At 40.3% G+C, this 18,224-nt stretch overlaps 1 protein-coding gene across 3 annotated transcripts in view; it reads left to right on the forward strand.

Annotated features, from left to right (window-relative positions):
- Positions 1-18,224, forward strand: part of GABBR2 (gamma-aminobutyric acid type B receptor subunit 2) — an 854,643-nt gene that overhangs the window by 802,794 nt on the left and 33,625 nt on the right. For 2 of the 3 annotated variants that reach the window (XM_048839469.2, XM_048839470.2), the window contains 2 exons: positions 9,617-9,841; positions 15,349-15,531. In XM_048839469.2, coding sequence (XP_048695426.1) covers positions 9,617-9,841; positions 15,349-15,531 — 408 coding nt within the window. The remainder of the gene's footprint in view (positions 1-9,616; positions 9,842-15,348; positions 15,532-18,224) is intronic. The other variant, XM_048839471.2, reaches the window with a different exon arrangement.

Here is an 18,224-nt window from a genome sequence, read left to right on the forward strand (position 1 = left end):
CTATTTTGGAATTATGCTGTAAATCAACAGCTTGTCTTCTGGAATCTATATCTTGATAGAAAAAAAGTTACTTTAAAACCTATCCAGATGAAACCCATTTTAGAAATAAAAGGTTTAAAGTTTATATAAGATCTGTATCCCCATACACACTATTTTTCTCACAGCCGGCATGCCTCCCTGATAATAGCCACATAAATTTCCCTGTGCAGACTGCACTGGCTGAGAATGCGTCTGATATACATGCCCATTGCACAGCTCTCTACCACTGCTTTTGCACATGTGGTCTGCTTTCCTACCCCTGCAGTACTGTTCAGAATCTGGCCCATTCATTTTTACTCTTAATACTTAATTCATAAATGAGTAATCTGGATACTTTTGATTAACCTGTACATTGAGGAATCAATTTGTACTGTAAAAGAATAAGGTAAACAACCTAAGTCCTAGTTAACCTTTCTTAATACCTGTGATTTTGAATGGATTTGCTTTCCTTATTTCCCCAGTGAAAATACCCACAAGAGGAAAATGGCTCATTTATCCTTTACCCTATTTAAACTTGTGCATGTAGTGAATACAGCACCATCCTGGATGTTCCACCTTACAACTGTTTTTTGTTTTTTTTTAATTTTGCTTTTTATGGATTGTGGGATTTTTACATCAACTGGTACCAGATCTACATATTTCTTTAATAGTATACAAATGGTGGTATTTTAGGATGTGAAAAAATACATTAGGGTATATGGATTTGTAGGATAAATCCCCTACAACCTGAACCACAGGAAAACTGTCAAAACAAGTTTGGGAAGCTGCAGAAGGTTGTAATAGGGTCTCACATGTTTGTTTTCCATTGTGGCATTAATTTCATTTAGCAAAAATATATAATCTATTACAATAAAATAAACTATATATTTGTTGTTAACATTTTAAACTGATAGTATGTGTGTGCCAGAAGTGCTTTAAAGATCACTTTAAAAATCTTGTAATCTAACCTTTGGAAACCATATTAGAAATAATGTGAAGTTGTAGGAGGTAGCGGTTGTCTAAAGGGTGTTTGCTTGCCACAGGTTTAGTTCAGTTGTTATAAAGCTGTTAGGGAAGAGCAGTAAGGATCTAGGGATGAAAGACCCAGTCTGCACAGTAACAAGGAAGGAAAAGCTGTTACAATCTATGCGGGCTGGAAGTCTAGGGTATGAAGTGGGAAGTTTTATTTAAATAACTTTCAGGGTTAATGTAGCCTCCTGTCCACAGGCCTATGCAGCTGCTCTACCAGCACCCCCTATGCAAAACAGTAGTGGGAGTTTTGGGCTTTATGTGCGTGCCTCCCCCAGTGGGTGAATTTCACCTACATTGTGTATTCCAACTCATATTTGGCTACATGCCTGCAAGAACTAAGCAATACTTTGGTTTAGAACTGAACATAAACACAAATCTGGGAGAGTGAGCTGGATACATTTCTGGCTCAGAAATCAGCAACAGAAGAGTTAACAAAGTTCTGACTACAGAATCTGTTATTGGTGATGACGTGAAGCCTGAAAGAACACAGCTTGTCCTTCAATTTCATGACTGAGTTTGAGGTGGTGGTATTTAGAAAAACCATCTTTTATAGATCTGGTTGAAAACTGCAAATTGTTTTTCAGAGGAAATTTGTTTTTTCCTAATTCTCCAATGAAAATGTTCTTTTTTCAATGAAAAACTGAAAACAAACCCTTTTGATTTTCCAAAAAATATTTTATTTCAAAGAATGAAAATTTCAAACAAAATAAAAAATTTCAATTTTTTTTGTTTTGCTCAAAACACTATTTTTGTTGAAAAAAATTAGTGAAAAAATTTCAACCAGTTCTTTGGTGTTATTTGTAAAATAATTTTTACTTTTGAGTCACCAAGAGACAATAAATGTGGAATACTACAGTTCCATTTTTACAGTGACTTAAGACTGTGAAATGTCCGCAGGTAAAAAGCTCCCAGTGTCTTGATTTTAGGAAAGAAAAAACTAACCAAGCATCCCAGCCGAAGGAAAAGAGCCGTAGGGTCTTTGAGGTAGAGACCAACTTTTTGCTCTGTGTCTCTAAATAGCACAATAGGGCCCTGATCCCCGAGAGTGGCCCCCAGGGTCTATTACAATACAAATTGTAAACAGCTAGTGAAATCTGCAAAGCGGCAGCCTGGTCTAATATGCAGAGTTTCCAAAGCTGTGACAACACAGACCTCCAATTATTGACAGGCCTGACTTTTGGCGGGATAGTAGCCAGCTTTTCTGTTGTTTTTCTATGCTTCTGATATCCTCATTGTGACCTTCCTTTGTTATATTTTTTTCTCACTCCTACCCATATCCCTTGTGCAGAGGATAAACAGACATGCCTCTCAAAGGAAACATGTGGGACAATCAAACGGGTATTTAAGCAAATAATTGTTCAGATCATACTCAGGGATTCATTCAGGAAAAAAAATTCCTATGTGCACATAGTACCTATGTTCATTATAAGTGTTATTACATTATTAAATATAATGGCTATGGAAGAATTCTTGCTGCTGGAAGTAGGTCAGCAGGCCCCAAAGCCCAGGGCTCACTGTGATTAACAGTTTCAGCTTCAACAAATCAGTGAGAGGGTAGTAGATCTGCATGGACTTATTAGCGACACTGATTTTATGGCTCATTACAACAGTTAAGAACACCCCTACCTGCCAACCTTTAATTGCCCACTTCAGTTTAAGAGGTCTCCTACAACATGTAGGAACTCCTTATGCTTAACAATCTGTCCCACCTCATGTTTAGCTCAGACACTCTGGTTACCTTCTCCAGACCTGAAGAACTCTGCAAAGCTCAAATTTGTCCCTTCCCCCAACACAACTTGGTCCAATAAAAGATCTCACCTGCCTTGTCTCTCTGATATCCTGAGACTAACATGGCTACGTAATAGCTCTGCAGGCATTCCGTTCTTCAGGAAAAGAAACGGACAGATAAGACAGAAGTTCTCTACTTCCTCTTCAAGATCACTGTTGTTAAATAAGATGTTATGTTAAATAAGTCTGTACCTAACACTAGGTACTAGCAGTACCCCAGCAGATGCCCTTTACAATTCCGTACATTAACATTTATCACAAAACACTGTGGACTCTGTGCGACAGTACTTGTGATAAGGTAATTGGAAATGATTTTGCAAGTGTAGGTTTGAGAGGCAGCATTAAATGCTTTGCTACACTGAAGCTATAGTGCCTCTACTGGATCTCCATCATCCACAAATTTTGTAATTCTATAAAAAAAATCAAGTTTGTCAGTTAAACCTTATAAATCCATGTTGTGTATTGCTCACAGTCCTGTTATCCTCCAGCAGTTTGCAGTGAATTTCTGTTAATGGCCCAGATTCTCCTTTCAGGTATAGTGGTGTAACCCCATTTCCTTCAGAGGTTTTTTTTATTTTATTTTCCAATTTGTACAGTCACAGTTTCTCTAAGTACACTGACACTATAATTTAAAAACACAGATAAAGATAATAGCCCAAATCAATATAATGTCAAAAAGAGGAATTACAGAACTTTCCAACCCACAAACCAAGAAGGGAAAACCAGCCTTTTACACCCCACCCGCATCATCAGAGAAGATCCAAAGTAGACCTTGCAACATATTCTGAAGATCAACAAGCTCTGGACCTATTGAACCAAAGAGGGGAAGGGGCAGATTTTTAAAGGTATTTAGGTGCCTAACTATGCAGATAAGCATTAAGAGGGATTTTCAAAAGTGGCTAGGCACATAATTTTCATGGGAATTGTCAGTAAATTGCAGACTTTATCTTTCACTAGCAGCTCGTGATCCCAATCTTAACTTCAAAAATGGCATTTTAGAGTGTGGCAGGCTTCCCAGTCTTTACTACCCTTCCCCAATTTGGCTTCTTCACTTGGGAAGGAAGGAGGCAGCATTATGAGGGCAAATGGGAAAAAAGAAGAGCAATGTGTTCTCACCAGATCACCAGTTCGGTAGCCTGGGTGTAGAACCCGGTAGATTCTTTGCTGGACTCAGTACAGTCACTTTTATTGGCAAACAAGAACCGTTGCAACAACCATTACTGTCCTCTCAGGAGGCCAAAGGCAACTCTCTTTGCTTTGCCCGTTTCAATACCGCCCTGGCCATAATTAGTTGTGGTTCTTTTAAAAACAAGGATTTCTCCCAGAGAGAAGTATTTTGTCATAAATGCCAATGAGAAGTAGGAATAAACTCCCCAAATTATAACATACAATTGTGAAAGAAACATTTGCACCCAAACCTTTTCCCTTTCTTCGGTTTTCATAGAAATTAAGTATTTTCCTATTGAGCTAGAGGATATTTAACTGCTTTACATGCTGTGCTCAGTTGTAAGTGAGGATGGGTCAAACCACAACTCCCACAACCCTATTCAAATCAATTTTTCAGAGATAATTGATGTTTTTGATTTCTTTATAACTGCCTTTGTAGTAAATGCTGGCATCATTTTTGTTTGTTGGCTGTATTCCCAGACTAATGCTTTTTAGAAAGGAATCTTTTCATATTTCAATAAAAATTCTAAATATGTAATTAGTAATGATTGTAGCAGGAGATGTTAGAAATCCTGACGTGTCACAGGTTGCAAAACATGTACTGTCCACTAACTCTCTTCATTAAAGTGACAGGATTCTGGCTTGGAACTAATATAGTAACTTGGTATTGTAATTGTATTCGTGTAGTAACAGTGGGATTGAACATGGTCATCGTAACAATACCAACTCTCTCTGATTATGAACATGCAGGTGTTTATTATTCTATTTTTAAATACAAACAAGAACAGTGTTAAAAGGACATAATTAGGGATGCAAAGTTAAGCACTCAAAAGTTAGGAAATGCCAGTTTCTTCTTGGCGTGTCCTCTGAATATTCCCATTCTTGGATATGCACCAACCAGTGCCATTGAACGGTGCAGCCTTCTACTAGTAGTGCTTAGTCAATCACTTGTATCCTCCTCCGTGCCCTCACCCTCTGAGCACATTCTGAGGTGTGACTATAAAAGGGGGCACAGCAGTGGTTACCACCTCAGTTCCTTCCACTGCTAACAGTCATGAGCCTTCTACAAATCAAGATTCTTTAGACAGATAGTTACAGTGCCTTGGTGGTTGTTTTATAGATAATATGTTTATTGTTAGTATTAGTTTTCGTTGTTCTTGTGGTGGACGTGAAGAGCAGGAAGCATGGATTTAAGAGATGTGTCTGGCAGTTTACCTAGATGTGGACTCCCATGCTTGCTGCCTGAAGTGCTTAGCAGAAGGACATTCTCCTTCCTGTTGTTCAATCTGCAGCATTTTCATACTGCAAGCCAGAAAGGAGAAGCAGAAGAGACTCCAAGCCTTCCTTCTACAAGAAGTCTTGTCAGCAAGAACCTCCAGATCTTTAGTTTCTAAGGCTCTGGAAGATAAAAACATGAGGCCTGGGTGAGCTCTGAGCCCTTCTGTTTCCAGGAAGAATTTTGAACATAAGCCATCCTTCTCAGCAACAAACTCCAGTTCTAAAGAAACTGAACACTTGGTAACAAAGTCATCTGACCACACCCCTCCCCCCCCCCCCCCCACCAAAGAAGGTACCAGTATCAAGGAAATCAGACATGGAAGGTAAACAATTGATGCCAAGAACTTCCATGGAGCCAGAGCCCTCGGTTCCAAGGAAGAAAAAAAAGCAAAGACTAAACACCTGTCTGGAGACTCACCAAATCAAATGCAGCAGACATACAAGTGTCTGCAGAACCACACTAATCAGTTCCAGTGGATTCTATGATAGCAACAGTGAAAAGAAGATTGGACAGGAATCCATCCCCACACTCTCACAAGAAAAAGAAATCAGATGTCCCATTGACGATGTTACCTCCACCACTCAAGACACCTTCGGACTCTCCTCAGATGATTTCTCCAATGTCCATGTTAAGAATACTGCTCTCAGTAGTCCCCCCACCCAAATCATTTTGTCTTCAGATCTGGGCTCAGATCCACATTCAGACGAACAACTGGATCCAATGGATAATCCGGAACCACAATCTCAGAGACCTCCATTGGACACAGACTACTACAATCCCAGGTATCCCCCTGGTTTTGCCATGATACCAAACTTTCAAAATTGGCAGGACTGGCAAGTGCCTCCATGAATTCCTTGACCTTACTGGTCAGCTCCAGACCTTCCATATCAACTTCCATCCAGGGCCAGGCCTTCTGTTCACCATCAATCTGGTGAGGTCTTTCTGCATCTGTGACATCCAGATCCAAGTTATATGGATCGGACACATCCGCTTGAGCACATTCCAATCCAAGATATTTGGATCCTACACTAATGGATCCAGTGGTGGGATACAAGTCCCCTACTCTAATTAATGATGAATTATATGATGAAGAGGAGAAGGTAGAGGTTTCTCTACAGACATCTTTCCCATGACCAGGAACCTGTGGGTGAATCCTCTCCAGACAAAAATGTGGGAGTAGCCTCAACTCCTTCTCCTTCAGAGGATGCCATTCATTCCCAGGAATTAATCAGCAGAATGGTTTCTACATTGAAATAACCTTCATTTTCACTAAAAGAAACTGTGCATCCCATTTTTGATATATCTGGAAACACTTCTACAAATAAAGTTTCTCTGCCACTGTTGGAGAGAGTATGGCAACCGGCAAAATTAATATGGAATATGTCTTGACAGCCAATTGCAAACAAGATAGATAAGCTTTACCAGATTCCATATGTAGAATTTTCTCTTTTTTTCATGGACATCCTTCACCAAATTCTCTAGTAGTGGTGGCAACAATGCAAAGATCAAGATCAGGAGGTACATTCTACTCCTAGCAATAGAGAAGGGAAAAGACTAGATTCTCTAGGAAGAAAGCTAATCTCTTCTTCCTCTCTAAACATCTGAATAGCTAACTACCTACCTTCTTATTTCAACAAAGGTAGACATCACTACCAACAGCAGCAATAACTGCTACGTCTCAGTCATATAAGAGATTACTATGTAAAGCCAGAATGAAGCAGAAGACTTTGTCCACAACCATTTCTTTGCCTGCTGATGCAGGTTTGGAGTGGTATTCAGGGCAGCAAACCAATCTTGGCTTCTATTTCCCTTACAATTGGAGACTGTTTAAGCCAATGTTAGAGCAACTGGCTAAAGAGCATCACAGAAAGATGGGTTCTTACATTATAAAGAACAGTTTCTCCATCCAGTTCAACACACTCACCCCAAACCAACTTCCCACACCCTCCTTTTTCGGGTACGCTTCTCATGACTGTGTTAAGATAGGAAATCAATTCTCTGTAAACAAAGGGAGCAATAGAGGAGGTTCCAATAAATTTCAGGAATCAAGGGTTCTATTCCTGCTATTTCCCATTTCCAAAGAAAAATGGAGGACTTCATCCCATCTTGGATCTAAGGAAACTAAACAAGTATTTTTGATGGATGCATTTCAGAATGTTGACTCTAGTTTCCATTATTCCTTCCCTGTCTTCTCTAGATTGCTTTACTGCTCTCCATCTCAAAGAAGCTTCTTTTCATATTTCAATAAGACCATCACACCGGAAGTACCTTCATTTTGCCATAGGGTAGGACCATTTCCAGTTCAGCGTTCTCCCCTTTTGGCCTTTCCTCAGGATCCCATCTCTTTACCAAATGTCTGTCCATAGTAGCAACGTTTCTCAAGAGACAAGTTATTATAAGTTAAAATGGAAAAGATTTTTGCCGTGGCTATCTGATAGGGATATAAATCCTGTGTCAGCCCTATTCAAACTGTATTAGAGTAATTGTTATATTTAAAGCATATTTAAAGTATTTAAAAGTATGTGTAGCTGCAACAGCAACTTCTCATATTCAAAGCAATATTTTCACATGATGTTAAGTTTTTTAAAGGATTACTAAATTTGTACCCCCAGTAAGAGGTTCTATTGCACCATTGGACTTAATACAATCACAGCTTATGTCTCCATCCTTTGAGGCTTTTTCTTCATGTTCCTTATTTTGTCTATTAAGGCTGCTTTTATTATAGAAATAATATCGGGTTGGAAGATTAGTAAACTTCATGCCTTAATGGCTGGCACTCTATTTATGACCTTCATCCATATCCTAGATTCATACAAAAAAAAATCACTTGAGTTCCATGTCAGTCAGTCCATTAGTCTGCCAGTGTTTCTTCCCAGACCTCATTTGAGTAAAAGCAAATCAAAGCTGCATTGTTTAGATGCAAAAAGAGTTTTATCATTCTGTTTCAATAGGAACAAGGACTTTAGGTCTTTGCATAAATTGCTTGTTTCGTATGCTGGTAACTATAGAGGAAATCTTGCATCAGCACAAACATAATCAAGATGGGTCAGACAGGGTATAATAGAAAGTTATGAGAGTGCATCACGATCTCCCACTCTTCTGCTGTAAGCACACTCCACTAGGGTGATGGCAGCATTGGTGGGGTGTTGGAGACATGTTCTACTACTAGAAGTCTGTACAGCAGCCATGTGGAGTCAAAACACATTCATTAAACATTATTTGTTATATATGGTCAGATGCACAGTTGGCAGATCTGTGCTTCAGTCCTTGTTTAGTTAGGGCTCCATACCCACCATTAAATTTAAAATGCATACTATGGACTAAACTATACCAGGAGAGGGACTATGCAGAGGACAGTCAAAGAAGAAATTAACGTTACTTACCAGTAGCTGAGATTCTTTGAGATGGATTCAGCATATTCACATGCCCTGCCCTCCCTCTGTTTTGTGGGGTCCTGTTTTCTACTGGCTCAGCATTAGTAGTGGAAGGAACTGAGGTGGTAACCGCTGCCTCCCTCCCTTTGATAGCCTCGTCCTCAGAATAATGCTCGGTGGCTGAGGGTAGGGGCAGAAAGGGGCATGTGAGTGTTTGACTAGGCACTGCTAGTGGAAGATTGCACCATTCAGTGACACCAGTCAGCACATATTCAAGAGTATGAATATTCAGAGTCCATTTTGAAGAACTGGATACAGGTAATCAACCTTCATATTAAGGTTTTCTCTGCAATCTTCATTCAGCCCCCTTATGCATATGCATTATAAGACTTTTTAATTACATGGTCAGAACTGTAACTATAAGCCTCCACCCTCCACAGCCCATCATCATCAAGGACATTGCAGCACAGACTGCTACTACTTGAGCTACCAGATTAGCTACGTTAACTAGCAACAGGGGAAGGCTGCAGAATTTCAGCCTTTGGGTTTTAATGAAATCCTTGAATGAAAGCAGTAATGATATTTCTTTACTGATGGCTAAAGATGGGCCTAGATTCAAACTACCCTGAACTTTGGGGGAGTTCAGTCCCATCTCTTCTGATTGCTAATATAGTTTTCACATTTAACTCTTGAGAGTTGGATTAGCAGTATAAATCTAATTTTTGTAGTTACTGATAGAAGTTAGTGTATTTTGAATTAGATATCGTGTGCTGTGCACATTTGTATCTCTGGTTCCTAATGCTGTATTGATCTGTCAACAATCCATAAACTGCTCATAGAGAAATACCATACCCAAATATATAACAGTTTGTAATAAAAACTACTTTTTTGATTCATGTAAACTAGTGGTATTGTGTTATAACAGTGACCTTTTTTCCTTTTCTTTTTGCCATTTCAGTTATTTGGTTGTTTTTTAGCATGGGAGACTCGAAATGTCAGCATTCCTGCTTTGAATGACAGCAAATACATCGGGATGAGCGTATACAACGTGGGGATCATGTGTATTATTGGAGCTGCAGTTTCATTCCTCACTCGGGACCAGCCCAATGTTCAATTCTGCATTGTTGCTTTAGTCATTATATTCTGCAGTACCATTACACTCTGCCTTGTTTTTGTACCTAAGGTAAGTGAATTCATTTATGCTAGTACTTACATTGTTACTTGATGTTTGTATGGTAATTCTATATTAATTTCATTTCTCCTACAAGCAAGAGGAATGTGAGATTTCTAAATCAAGCCAATCTGTTATGCATTAAATTATCTCTGAGCCCTAGTGGGAGAGGGAGTGAACGTCCGTGAGATTTTGGAGAGAGATGAATGCATAAAGCAAAATGTACAAGAACTTAAATACATACATTTCTAATGCATACACTTTCACTATCTCACTAAGTCAGTGGGAAATAATGATTTGCATCTGTAATTTGAATAGGTCTCTGGTTCCTTCTTTTAAGAAATTTAAGAGGGGAAGGGTGCTATTCAGAGGCTTAGGAGACCTGGGTTCAATTTTCTGCTGAGCCTCAGACATGCTATGTGACCTAAGGCAAGTTACTCGATCTCTGGATATGTCTACGCAGCCCACAGCAGCTTGGGTCAACAGACTCAGCCTCACGGGGTTTGTGCTGCCATTTTAAACAGATGTGTACACAGTGCTTTGAAGTTCCAGCTCAGGCTGCAGCTTGGGCTGTGGAGTCCACTGCTCTCCTTAGGCTCCCAGAGCCTGAGCCACAACACCTACACAGCTACTTTTAGTGCAATAGCATGAGCCCTTCAAGCCCAAATCTGTCGACCCAGCCTGGGAGGCTCACTGCCACGAGCTGTGTAGACATACCCTCTATGCCTCAGCTCCTTGTCGGTAAAACAGCCATAAGAGTGTTGGTCTACATCTCAGGGGTACTGTGAGGATAAATATGTTATGGACTGTGAGGCACTCAGACAGCAGGAATGGTTGCCACATAACAGGTTTCAGAGTAGCAGCCGTGTTAGTCTGTATCCGCAAAAAGAACAAATGTATTAGAGCATAAGCTTTCGGGGACTACAGCCCACTTCATCAGATGCATAGAATGGAACATAGAGTAAGAAGATACGTATATACATACAGATAAGTTGGAAGTTGCCATACAAAGTGTGTATCTATCTATCTGTTCCATTCTATGCATCTGATGAAGTGGGCTGTAGTCCACGAAAGCTTATGCTCTAATACATTTGTTAGTCTTTAAGGTGCCACAAGTACTCCTGTTCTTTTTGCCACATAAGACTCTCATAGGAACACAGGATTTGTAATATAATAAAAACAGACTATTGGTCCATCAAGTCTGGGATGCTGCCTACGTTAGTGGCCAATATCTGATGTGTCCAAGGGGGGCCCTCCCAAAAAAGCCTAACACATCTCACCAACTGTGCAGTTTGATGATGGAAGGAGAGAGGAATTCTTTCCTGACCCATGTAGATGTGCCCTGAAACACAAGATTTAAGTGCCTTTTATTATCTTTGAGATCTTCTGGTATATTTATTATGCACTGGTGGAATGAATCAGAATGTATTCACAAAGAGCCAGAGTCTTATGTCACTCCACAAATAGTCCCATTCACTTGTGGGGTACTTGTGAAGTGAGGTGCTAGTCAAGGTGAGTCCAACAGAATCTGAGTCAAAGGGAAATTGATTCCTATGGGAGTTTGACTTAGTAAAGACCTCAAGTTTTGGAAATCTACTTGATATTTTGAAGTAAAACAAACAAATGAAATGTGTATCCTGGAGGACTTTCATATAGTTAGTTGGAGACTGGATGCCTCAGAAATTGGGAGCCTTTCTAGGGCACCAGGTCCAATCCAACTAAGGTTAATAACCAAATGTCAATGATTCTTTAGTGGCTTATGTAAAGTAAGTTTGTGGCATCTGTTCCTAGCCAGAAGAAAAAACAGTTCTTAGTGAACAGGTGTCCAAACCGCAAAACTGCCAACACATCTGGCAGTGATTGGCATTTTCAGCAGATAAACTAAGTACAAATAGGAGCAGGAACTGAACTACTAATTCTCCTCCAGAAGTGGTCCCTGTAGGTGAGGGTTGAGACACATGGGTGGAATGTCACATTAGCTTACCAGTAGTACTTTATGCGTTCTGCGGTTAGAGTAATTCAGTCACTAAGGCTGTATAATCTGACTTTTTTATACTGGATCCTACAGAAGAATTACTTACAACATAGCCATAAAATTAAGAGAGTCTATTCATAAACACAGTCATTAAGCAAGAGACTTAGGAGTGCTGGTGAATGACAAATTGAATATGAATGCATATCTCCCCATAGAATCTTCTTGATTTCTTCAAAGGAAAACAACTTGACAAAATCTGACGAAACCATCCCTATCACACCACTCCGTCACATGCTCCTCCCTCTCCCCTATCACAGAGGCTGAGACAGCTTCCCTGCTTTCTTCTAACCCCTCCACCTGCCCCTGCCCTCCCATCCCTTCCCATCTCTTAGGCTGACTCACCCCTTCTCTCCTCCTTCTCAGCTTCTCACTCTCCTCAGGTTCCTTCCACTCACAATGCAAACATGCACTGATGTCTCAGAGCATAAAAAAATCTCAACCCCACCCCATCAATCTATTATCTTATTGCCAAGCTCCCAGGGAAAATCCATAGAGCCACCAAATTGTCCTTTTTCACATCCCTCCTCAGAACTCTCTGCCATAATATATACAGAATACTGAAGCCCAATCGTGGCTAGTCAGGGAGAGTGCTGTCATCACTGCTCCTGAAGGGCTAAAAACTGTGCATACCGTCTTAGGTTTGTTGTCCTGCTTCCCCTTCCCTCCATCCTGGCCCACTTGTTTGTCTCTGCCCCGTTATGTCTGGTCTTTTAGATGCTAAGCTCTTTGGGGGCAAGGACTATTGTTTACAGTGTTTGCACTGTGCCTAACAAAATGGGGCCCAACCTGGTAGTGGCCTTTTTGTGCTACCCTAAAATTAAATAAATAATAAATCAGTCAAATCAGTTCTAGAATATAATTACAGGCTAGTTAATTGTATGACTAGAGAGGCTGTATTGATACTGCATGCTGCATTGGCAAGTTGTGGCACCTGTAGATGGGGGTATCACAACCTTTCTTAACTGAGCATTAATTAAAGGGACATCGATCACGTGACTTTAACGACTTTTTAAAATTCCAGCTTTATGGCATACCAGGTAAAGATGGTCTCCCTGAAAGTGGCTTTTTAATTTATTTAAAATAAGAATTATTTTTTCAAAAAAAGTCATTATGTGGATATCTGTAAGTGATTTCTGGAAGGGAGTAACTGACTGCCCAGGAGAAACAGTGACTACACAGATGATGGTCAAATACACAAAGTAAACGACTGAACAAAGAAAAACCATTTTCTCTTTACTTTCTTTCAGTTCAACTATCTTAGCTCAGGATATAGGACATAGCAATTTCCATACTAGTCCAGCAGTCCATCTAGTCAAGTAACTTGTTGCCAGCACTAGATGCTTCAGAAGAAAGTGCAAGAAAGCACATAATGGAATAACTAGATCAGAGGGAAGTTTAGTCCTAACTTTTCTTCACCTACAGGTTGCCTTATACCCCAAAGTACACAGATTCATATCCAATATATTGTTGCCTACTTAACTTTGGAAGATCTTCTTATCCATATAAAAGTCCAATCATTCTTAATATTACATTGTTAGCCCCATTAATATCTCACGGAAATGAGCTTCATAGGTTAAATATAATTGGGTCAAAAATTGTTCCTATTACAAGTTTTAAATCTGCTGCCTTTAAAGTCCCTTTTTTCTTGCCATGTATACCTTTAACATGTCCCCACTTACTCATCTCCTTTCTAAAGTAAAGAGTCCTAATAGTTTTAATCTCTCTTCATATAGAAATCTTCCCATGCCTGTTTATTTTTATCACCCATTTCTGAACCCCTCTTCTGCTATATCCTTTCTGAGATAGGGTGACCAGAAATGAGCATAGCATTCTGTATGACAGCATAGCATTGATTGATATAATGGTACTAAAACATTTTCCGTGGTATTTTTAATCCAATTTCTTATGCATCCTAATATTTTACACCAGTGCAAAGTGAGTACAAAGTTGATGTACTTTCTATCTTTCTAAGTCAGTAGCATCTGACACCCACTTTGGATGGCTGAAAATGACTGTACAGAGCAACAGAGGATTGGTTAAATTTTATGGCTGGAAGGGACCATTGTGATACTTTAGTCTGGCATCTTGTATAACACTGGCCATAGATTTCACCTTCTGATTTTTGCATTTAATCTAACATATGGATGAAGTGGAACACATCTTTGTAGCAAGACATCCAAATCTTGAATTAAAGACTCCCAAGTGATGCAGAATTCACCACATTCCTTGGTCAGCTCTTCTGATAATTACTCTCTGTATTATTTCCAATTTGAATTTAGTTCACTTCAAACTTTGTGATATTTTTCTGCTTCATGAAAAAGTTACTCAGACTCTACTTTAACTCCATCTTAATGCAGTTTTTTGGTCTGGGAATATAACTATAAAAGCTGGATACAATAGTCATTAATAGCTTAACTTAATTACAACCTGCTGTCTTCAAATGTAGCCCATTACCATAGCCTGTCTACATCTCTTATTTATAACCCCATCTTCTGGAATGATCACTTCAGTGCCTAATCAGCCTCTTCCACCTGTATCGGAAGTGGAGTCCCAAAGAGGGGCGTTGGCTCATGTCCTCCAGTCCTGTGGCTCATGAAACCGACTTCCCTAACTGCAGGATGAGGGGAGCCAGCTCTGAGGTGGGACAGCACTACCATGTCCTTATATGCTGTCTCTTCAACTAATTCGCTATCTGTGTAGGCCCCACCGGTTCATCAGCTTTGTCCTTAACAGGCTATACTGTGCTTGAGGGCCGTGAGAGGCTTGAAGTGGGTTTATACATGTCACTTGGTAAATAGTCATAGGTTTGCACTCTCTGAAGTAAACTGGGTAGCCCCCACCCTTGTTAAACTGCTGCTGACCTTCTACCTTTGTATTTAAAAAGTGGGGTTCTCTGTCACTGGCTGCTAGGGTTTATCTTTAGGTTTGAGATTAACCTTTTATAAAAAATGTTGTGCATTTAATTTATTTGAATGGCTATTCATTTTTTTAGTCTACTAATGGCTAATTAAGGAGCCTAGTCCTCCTCTCCTGCTGCTGAACTCCCACCCCGTCTAAATTCCTTGTGCTCACTTTGTCGGTACCTCTCTCTCTCATTCTGTCTGGGGCTTCTCTCTGCTCACCACATTCCTTGGAACTATAGGGTATAAGAAATTTTCAGACAGAAGTGTGATTTTTAAGTTGAATGTTTCCCTTTGAAGGATGAAAATATTAATGAAAGAACTAACAAGGGATGATGCAGTAAAGTTTAAAAATAATATATTTAAGTGGAACTTAAAGAAACATTTCCCAATAATTGGAAAAATTAGAACAGTTCATCTTGCAAGGTTATTATTGCTCGACAAGTAGTCTGCATGGTCAGAGAAACTGTACTCCATGTGGAAAGTAAAGTGTACCTTCTATTATTTTTATTTGGGAGCCCAGAAGAAACTGATATAAAAATAAAATCCTCTGCAGAATTTCTCACAGCTTTTAAACCTTTCAGTTAATCACACTGAGGACAAATCCTGATGCGGCCACTCAGAACAGACGTTTCCAATTCACTCAAAATCAAAAGAAAGAAGACTCAAAAACATCAACATCAGTCACCAGTGTCAATCAAGCCAGTACATCTCGGCTAGAAGGACTGCAGTCAGAAAACCACCGCTTGAGAATGAAAATCACAGAGGTATCACTTATTATATACACTAAACCAGATAAATCTGTCCTGTGGATGAAATACTTTATTTGCATAGCCGTAAAGCCATACAAAGCTTAACCTTACTCATTTTTTTCAACTAAAACCTCATAATTTTATCCTGTGTTTCTAAAGAAAGATGGTTAACAAGTGGGGGAAAAAATTAAAATCATAAGTATTGTCATACTTATAAACTAATATAGATGAGACTTCATATCACAGGTGACACCTGTATCAGCTTTATGTGCAACTTCCCTCATTTCTGAGAATTCACAACAGGTACATTAACTCTTATGCTACCTGTAGACAGACTGAACACCTCTAGTCGTGCAGATGTAGTTGTAAGAGTGCAAACCTTATATCATGACCACCATGGGACTCAAAGAGTAGGTATGGTATATTGACATTTTTTATTGTCCCTTGCAGCATCCCAGTAATAGTTCCACTTTTACTGAGTTGGTCCAATACCCCAATTTTGAGGTAGCAGAGGTAGGGTGGTCTAATGGATACTATGTTGTGGATCAGGACATCTGGATTCTGTTCCCATTTCTGCTGCTTAAATGTTGTATGACCTTGGGCAGGTCACTTCACCTCTCTGTGCCTGTGTCTGTACAGTGCCTAGCAAAATGTGACTGATCCTGGTTGCCACTTCCATACTGTAAAATTCCTATTATGGCCTAATACTTGTGTGGTGTTCTAGTCTCTGAATGCAAATATCAAAATTCAACAAGTGTGGGTCTCCCTTCTGACTTGGAAACATGTTAAGGGAAACACAGCAGCTTTGTCTTCAGAGAGCTGGCAAGGGGACCTGCTGCCACCTAAGGTCCTTGGTAAGGTTTTTAGGGCAGTGGGTATCCTGCCCTACCTCCCCATTCAGCAAGAGGGTATTGAAGTGAGCTGTAGCTCACGAAAGCTTATGCTCAAATAAATTGGTTAGTCTCTAAGGTGCCACAAGTACTCCTTTTCTTCTTGCTCCCATTGTCACCCTTCTGCAGCTGATCCTGGAGCCTGATTCAACCCAGATGGCACAGTGTGCACTCACTAGGGAAAGCCAAGGTTCTCCTCTATCTGGTTGCCTTAGCAAATCCACATTGTAGGAATTAACCACTGAGCCTCCTGAGTCCCTGACCCACTTTAAAGCAATTAGTCAGTGGTGATAGTTCCAGGCATTCTGCTCCCTGTTATAAAAGGCATGCAGCGCCAGCTGCCCTCACATCTTCTCTTCCCACCTTCCTACAGAACCATTTTCACCACCATCTCTCAAAGCTGTGTCAATGTTTATTTAGAAGAATAAACGGCTTTTACATTTGTTAAGCTAATTCCACAGCTAGTACTACAAATTATTCACAGAAGTTTAAGGCCAGGAGCAGGGTCAGATTAAAGAATTTTGGGACTGTGCACTATGGTAATTGGAGGGCCCCTCCTTCCTAAAGTGTCCCACCCCACACACAGACACCAGAATTCTCCTTCCACCCCACGTATGCCCCAACAATCTTCCACCAGTCCTTGCTTGTTGTGACAGGCCCTACGCACATCGCAGCAGTCCTGATATATACCCCACTCACCACAACTCCAACCCCTCAGCCCCACTGACCACACTTCCCAACATCCCCCATTCCCCCACAGCCCCCACAACTCACCCCATCTCCCCCCAGCACCCCCACTTATCCCCAATATCTCACCTTGAACCCCTCCCCAACACCTCCCACTCATCTAATAGCCCACAACTCTCCCTGAGCCCCTCACCCCCAGGGCCATCCTGGTCACTCACTGACACCTCCCCAGCTCAGTGCTCCACTCCCTGCCCAGCCTAGGGCAGTTCCTCCTTATCCTGGCCACCCAACTCTGCTTTCTCCCATCACTCACCTGCTCCGTCCCTTTCATCTTAGAATTCTTGCCATTTTTAATGAAGACTGGCTTGTCTACTGCATGATTAAATTACACCTGGTGGTAGTTTCTGCTTACCACTCATGTGACATTGAGATCTGTTTTACTCACCCTCGTGTGAAACATTTTCTTAAAAGGGTTATTGCATTTGCACCTACCAATTCATAACCCTCCTAATGCAGTTAGGTCAATGAGAGAGGGAAAGAAATTCTCCTGTTACATTTTTTCCACAAAGAAATCTTCATCCCAAAATTGTTGCCCAAGATGGTGTCAGAATTCCATCTGAATTATAGCATCGAGCTCCGAGTCTGCCAATCAGAGCCTTTGAGTATATCTAGAGAGGCCAGACTATGTAAATTGGATGTAAAAAGAACTTCGCTATTACCAGAATAGGAACAAACCATGTTGGAAATCATACTTGTTCTTCATAGCATTTGCAGAGGGGTCCAAGAGTAGAAGTTCTTTCTGTTCAGACTTTGTCTATATGGATTAAACTAGATACCAAAACCTGCTAAGAGCAATCAAGAGTTCCAGTGTCAGAAGAACTGAGGGCTCATTCTATTAAAGCCTGTGACTACCTCTACGTCTTACCTTCATCATGTTCTGGATCTGAGATTCATAAAGAAGCAATGTAAAGTTAAATGCACACCTTAATTCATTATTACAGTCTCCGTTCTAGAACCAGATCAAATTCTGGGGACAGATTGTCCCTAAAATTGTATAAAGAGAGTGGTACAAGGAGTCCTTGTAAGTATCCGGAGTAATCACAATCCAGACCCTCCTCTACTCCCTACTCA

Source organism: Caretta caretta, chromosome 2 (genome assembly GCF_965140235.1).
Source record: "Caretta caretta isolate rCarCar2 chromosome 2, rCarCar1.hap1, whole genome shotgun sequence".
Taxonomy (NCBI): Eukaryota; Metazoa; Chordata; order Testudines; family Cheloniidae; genus Caretta; species Caretta caretta.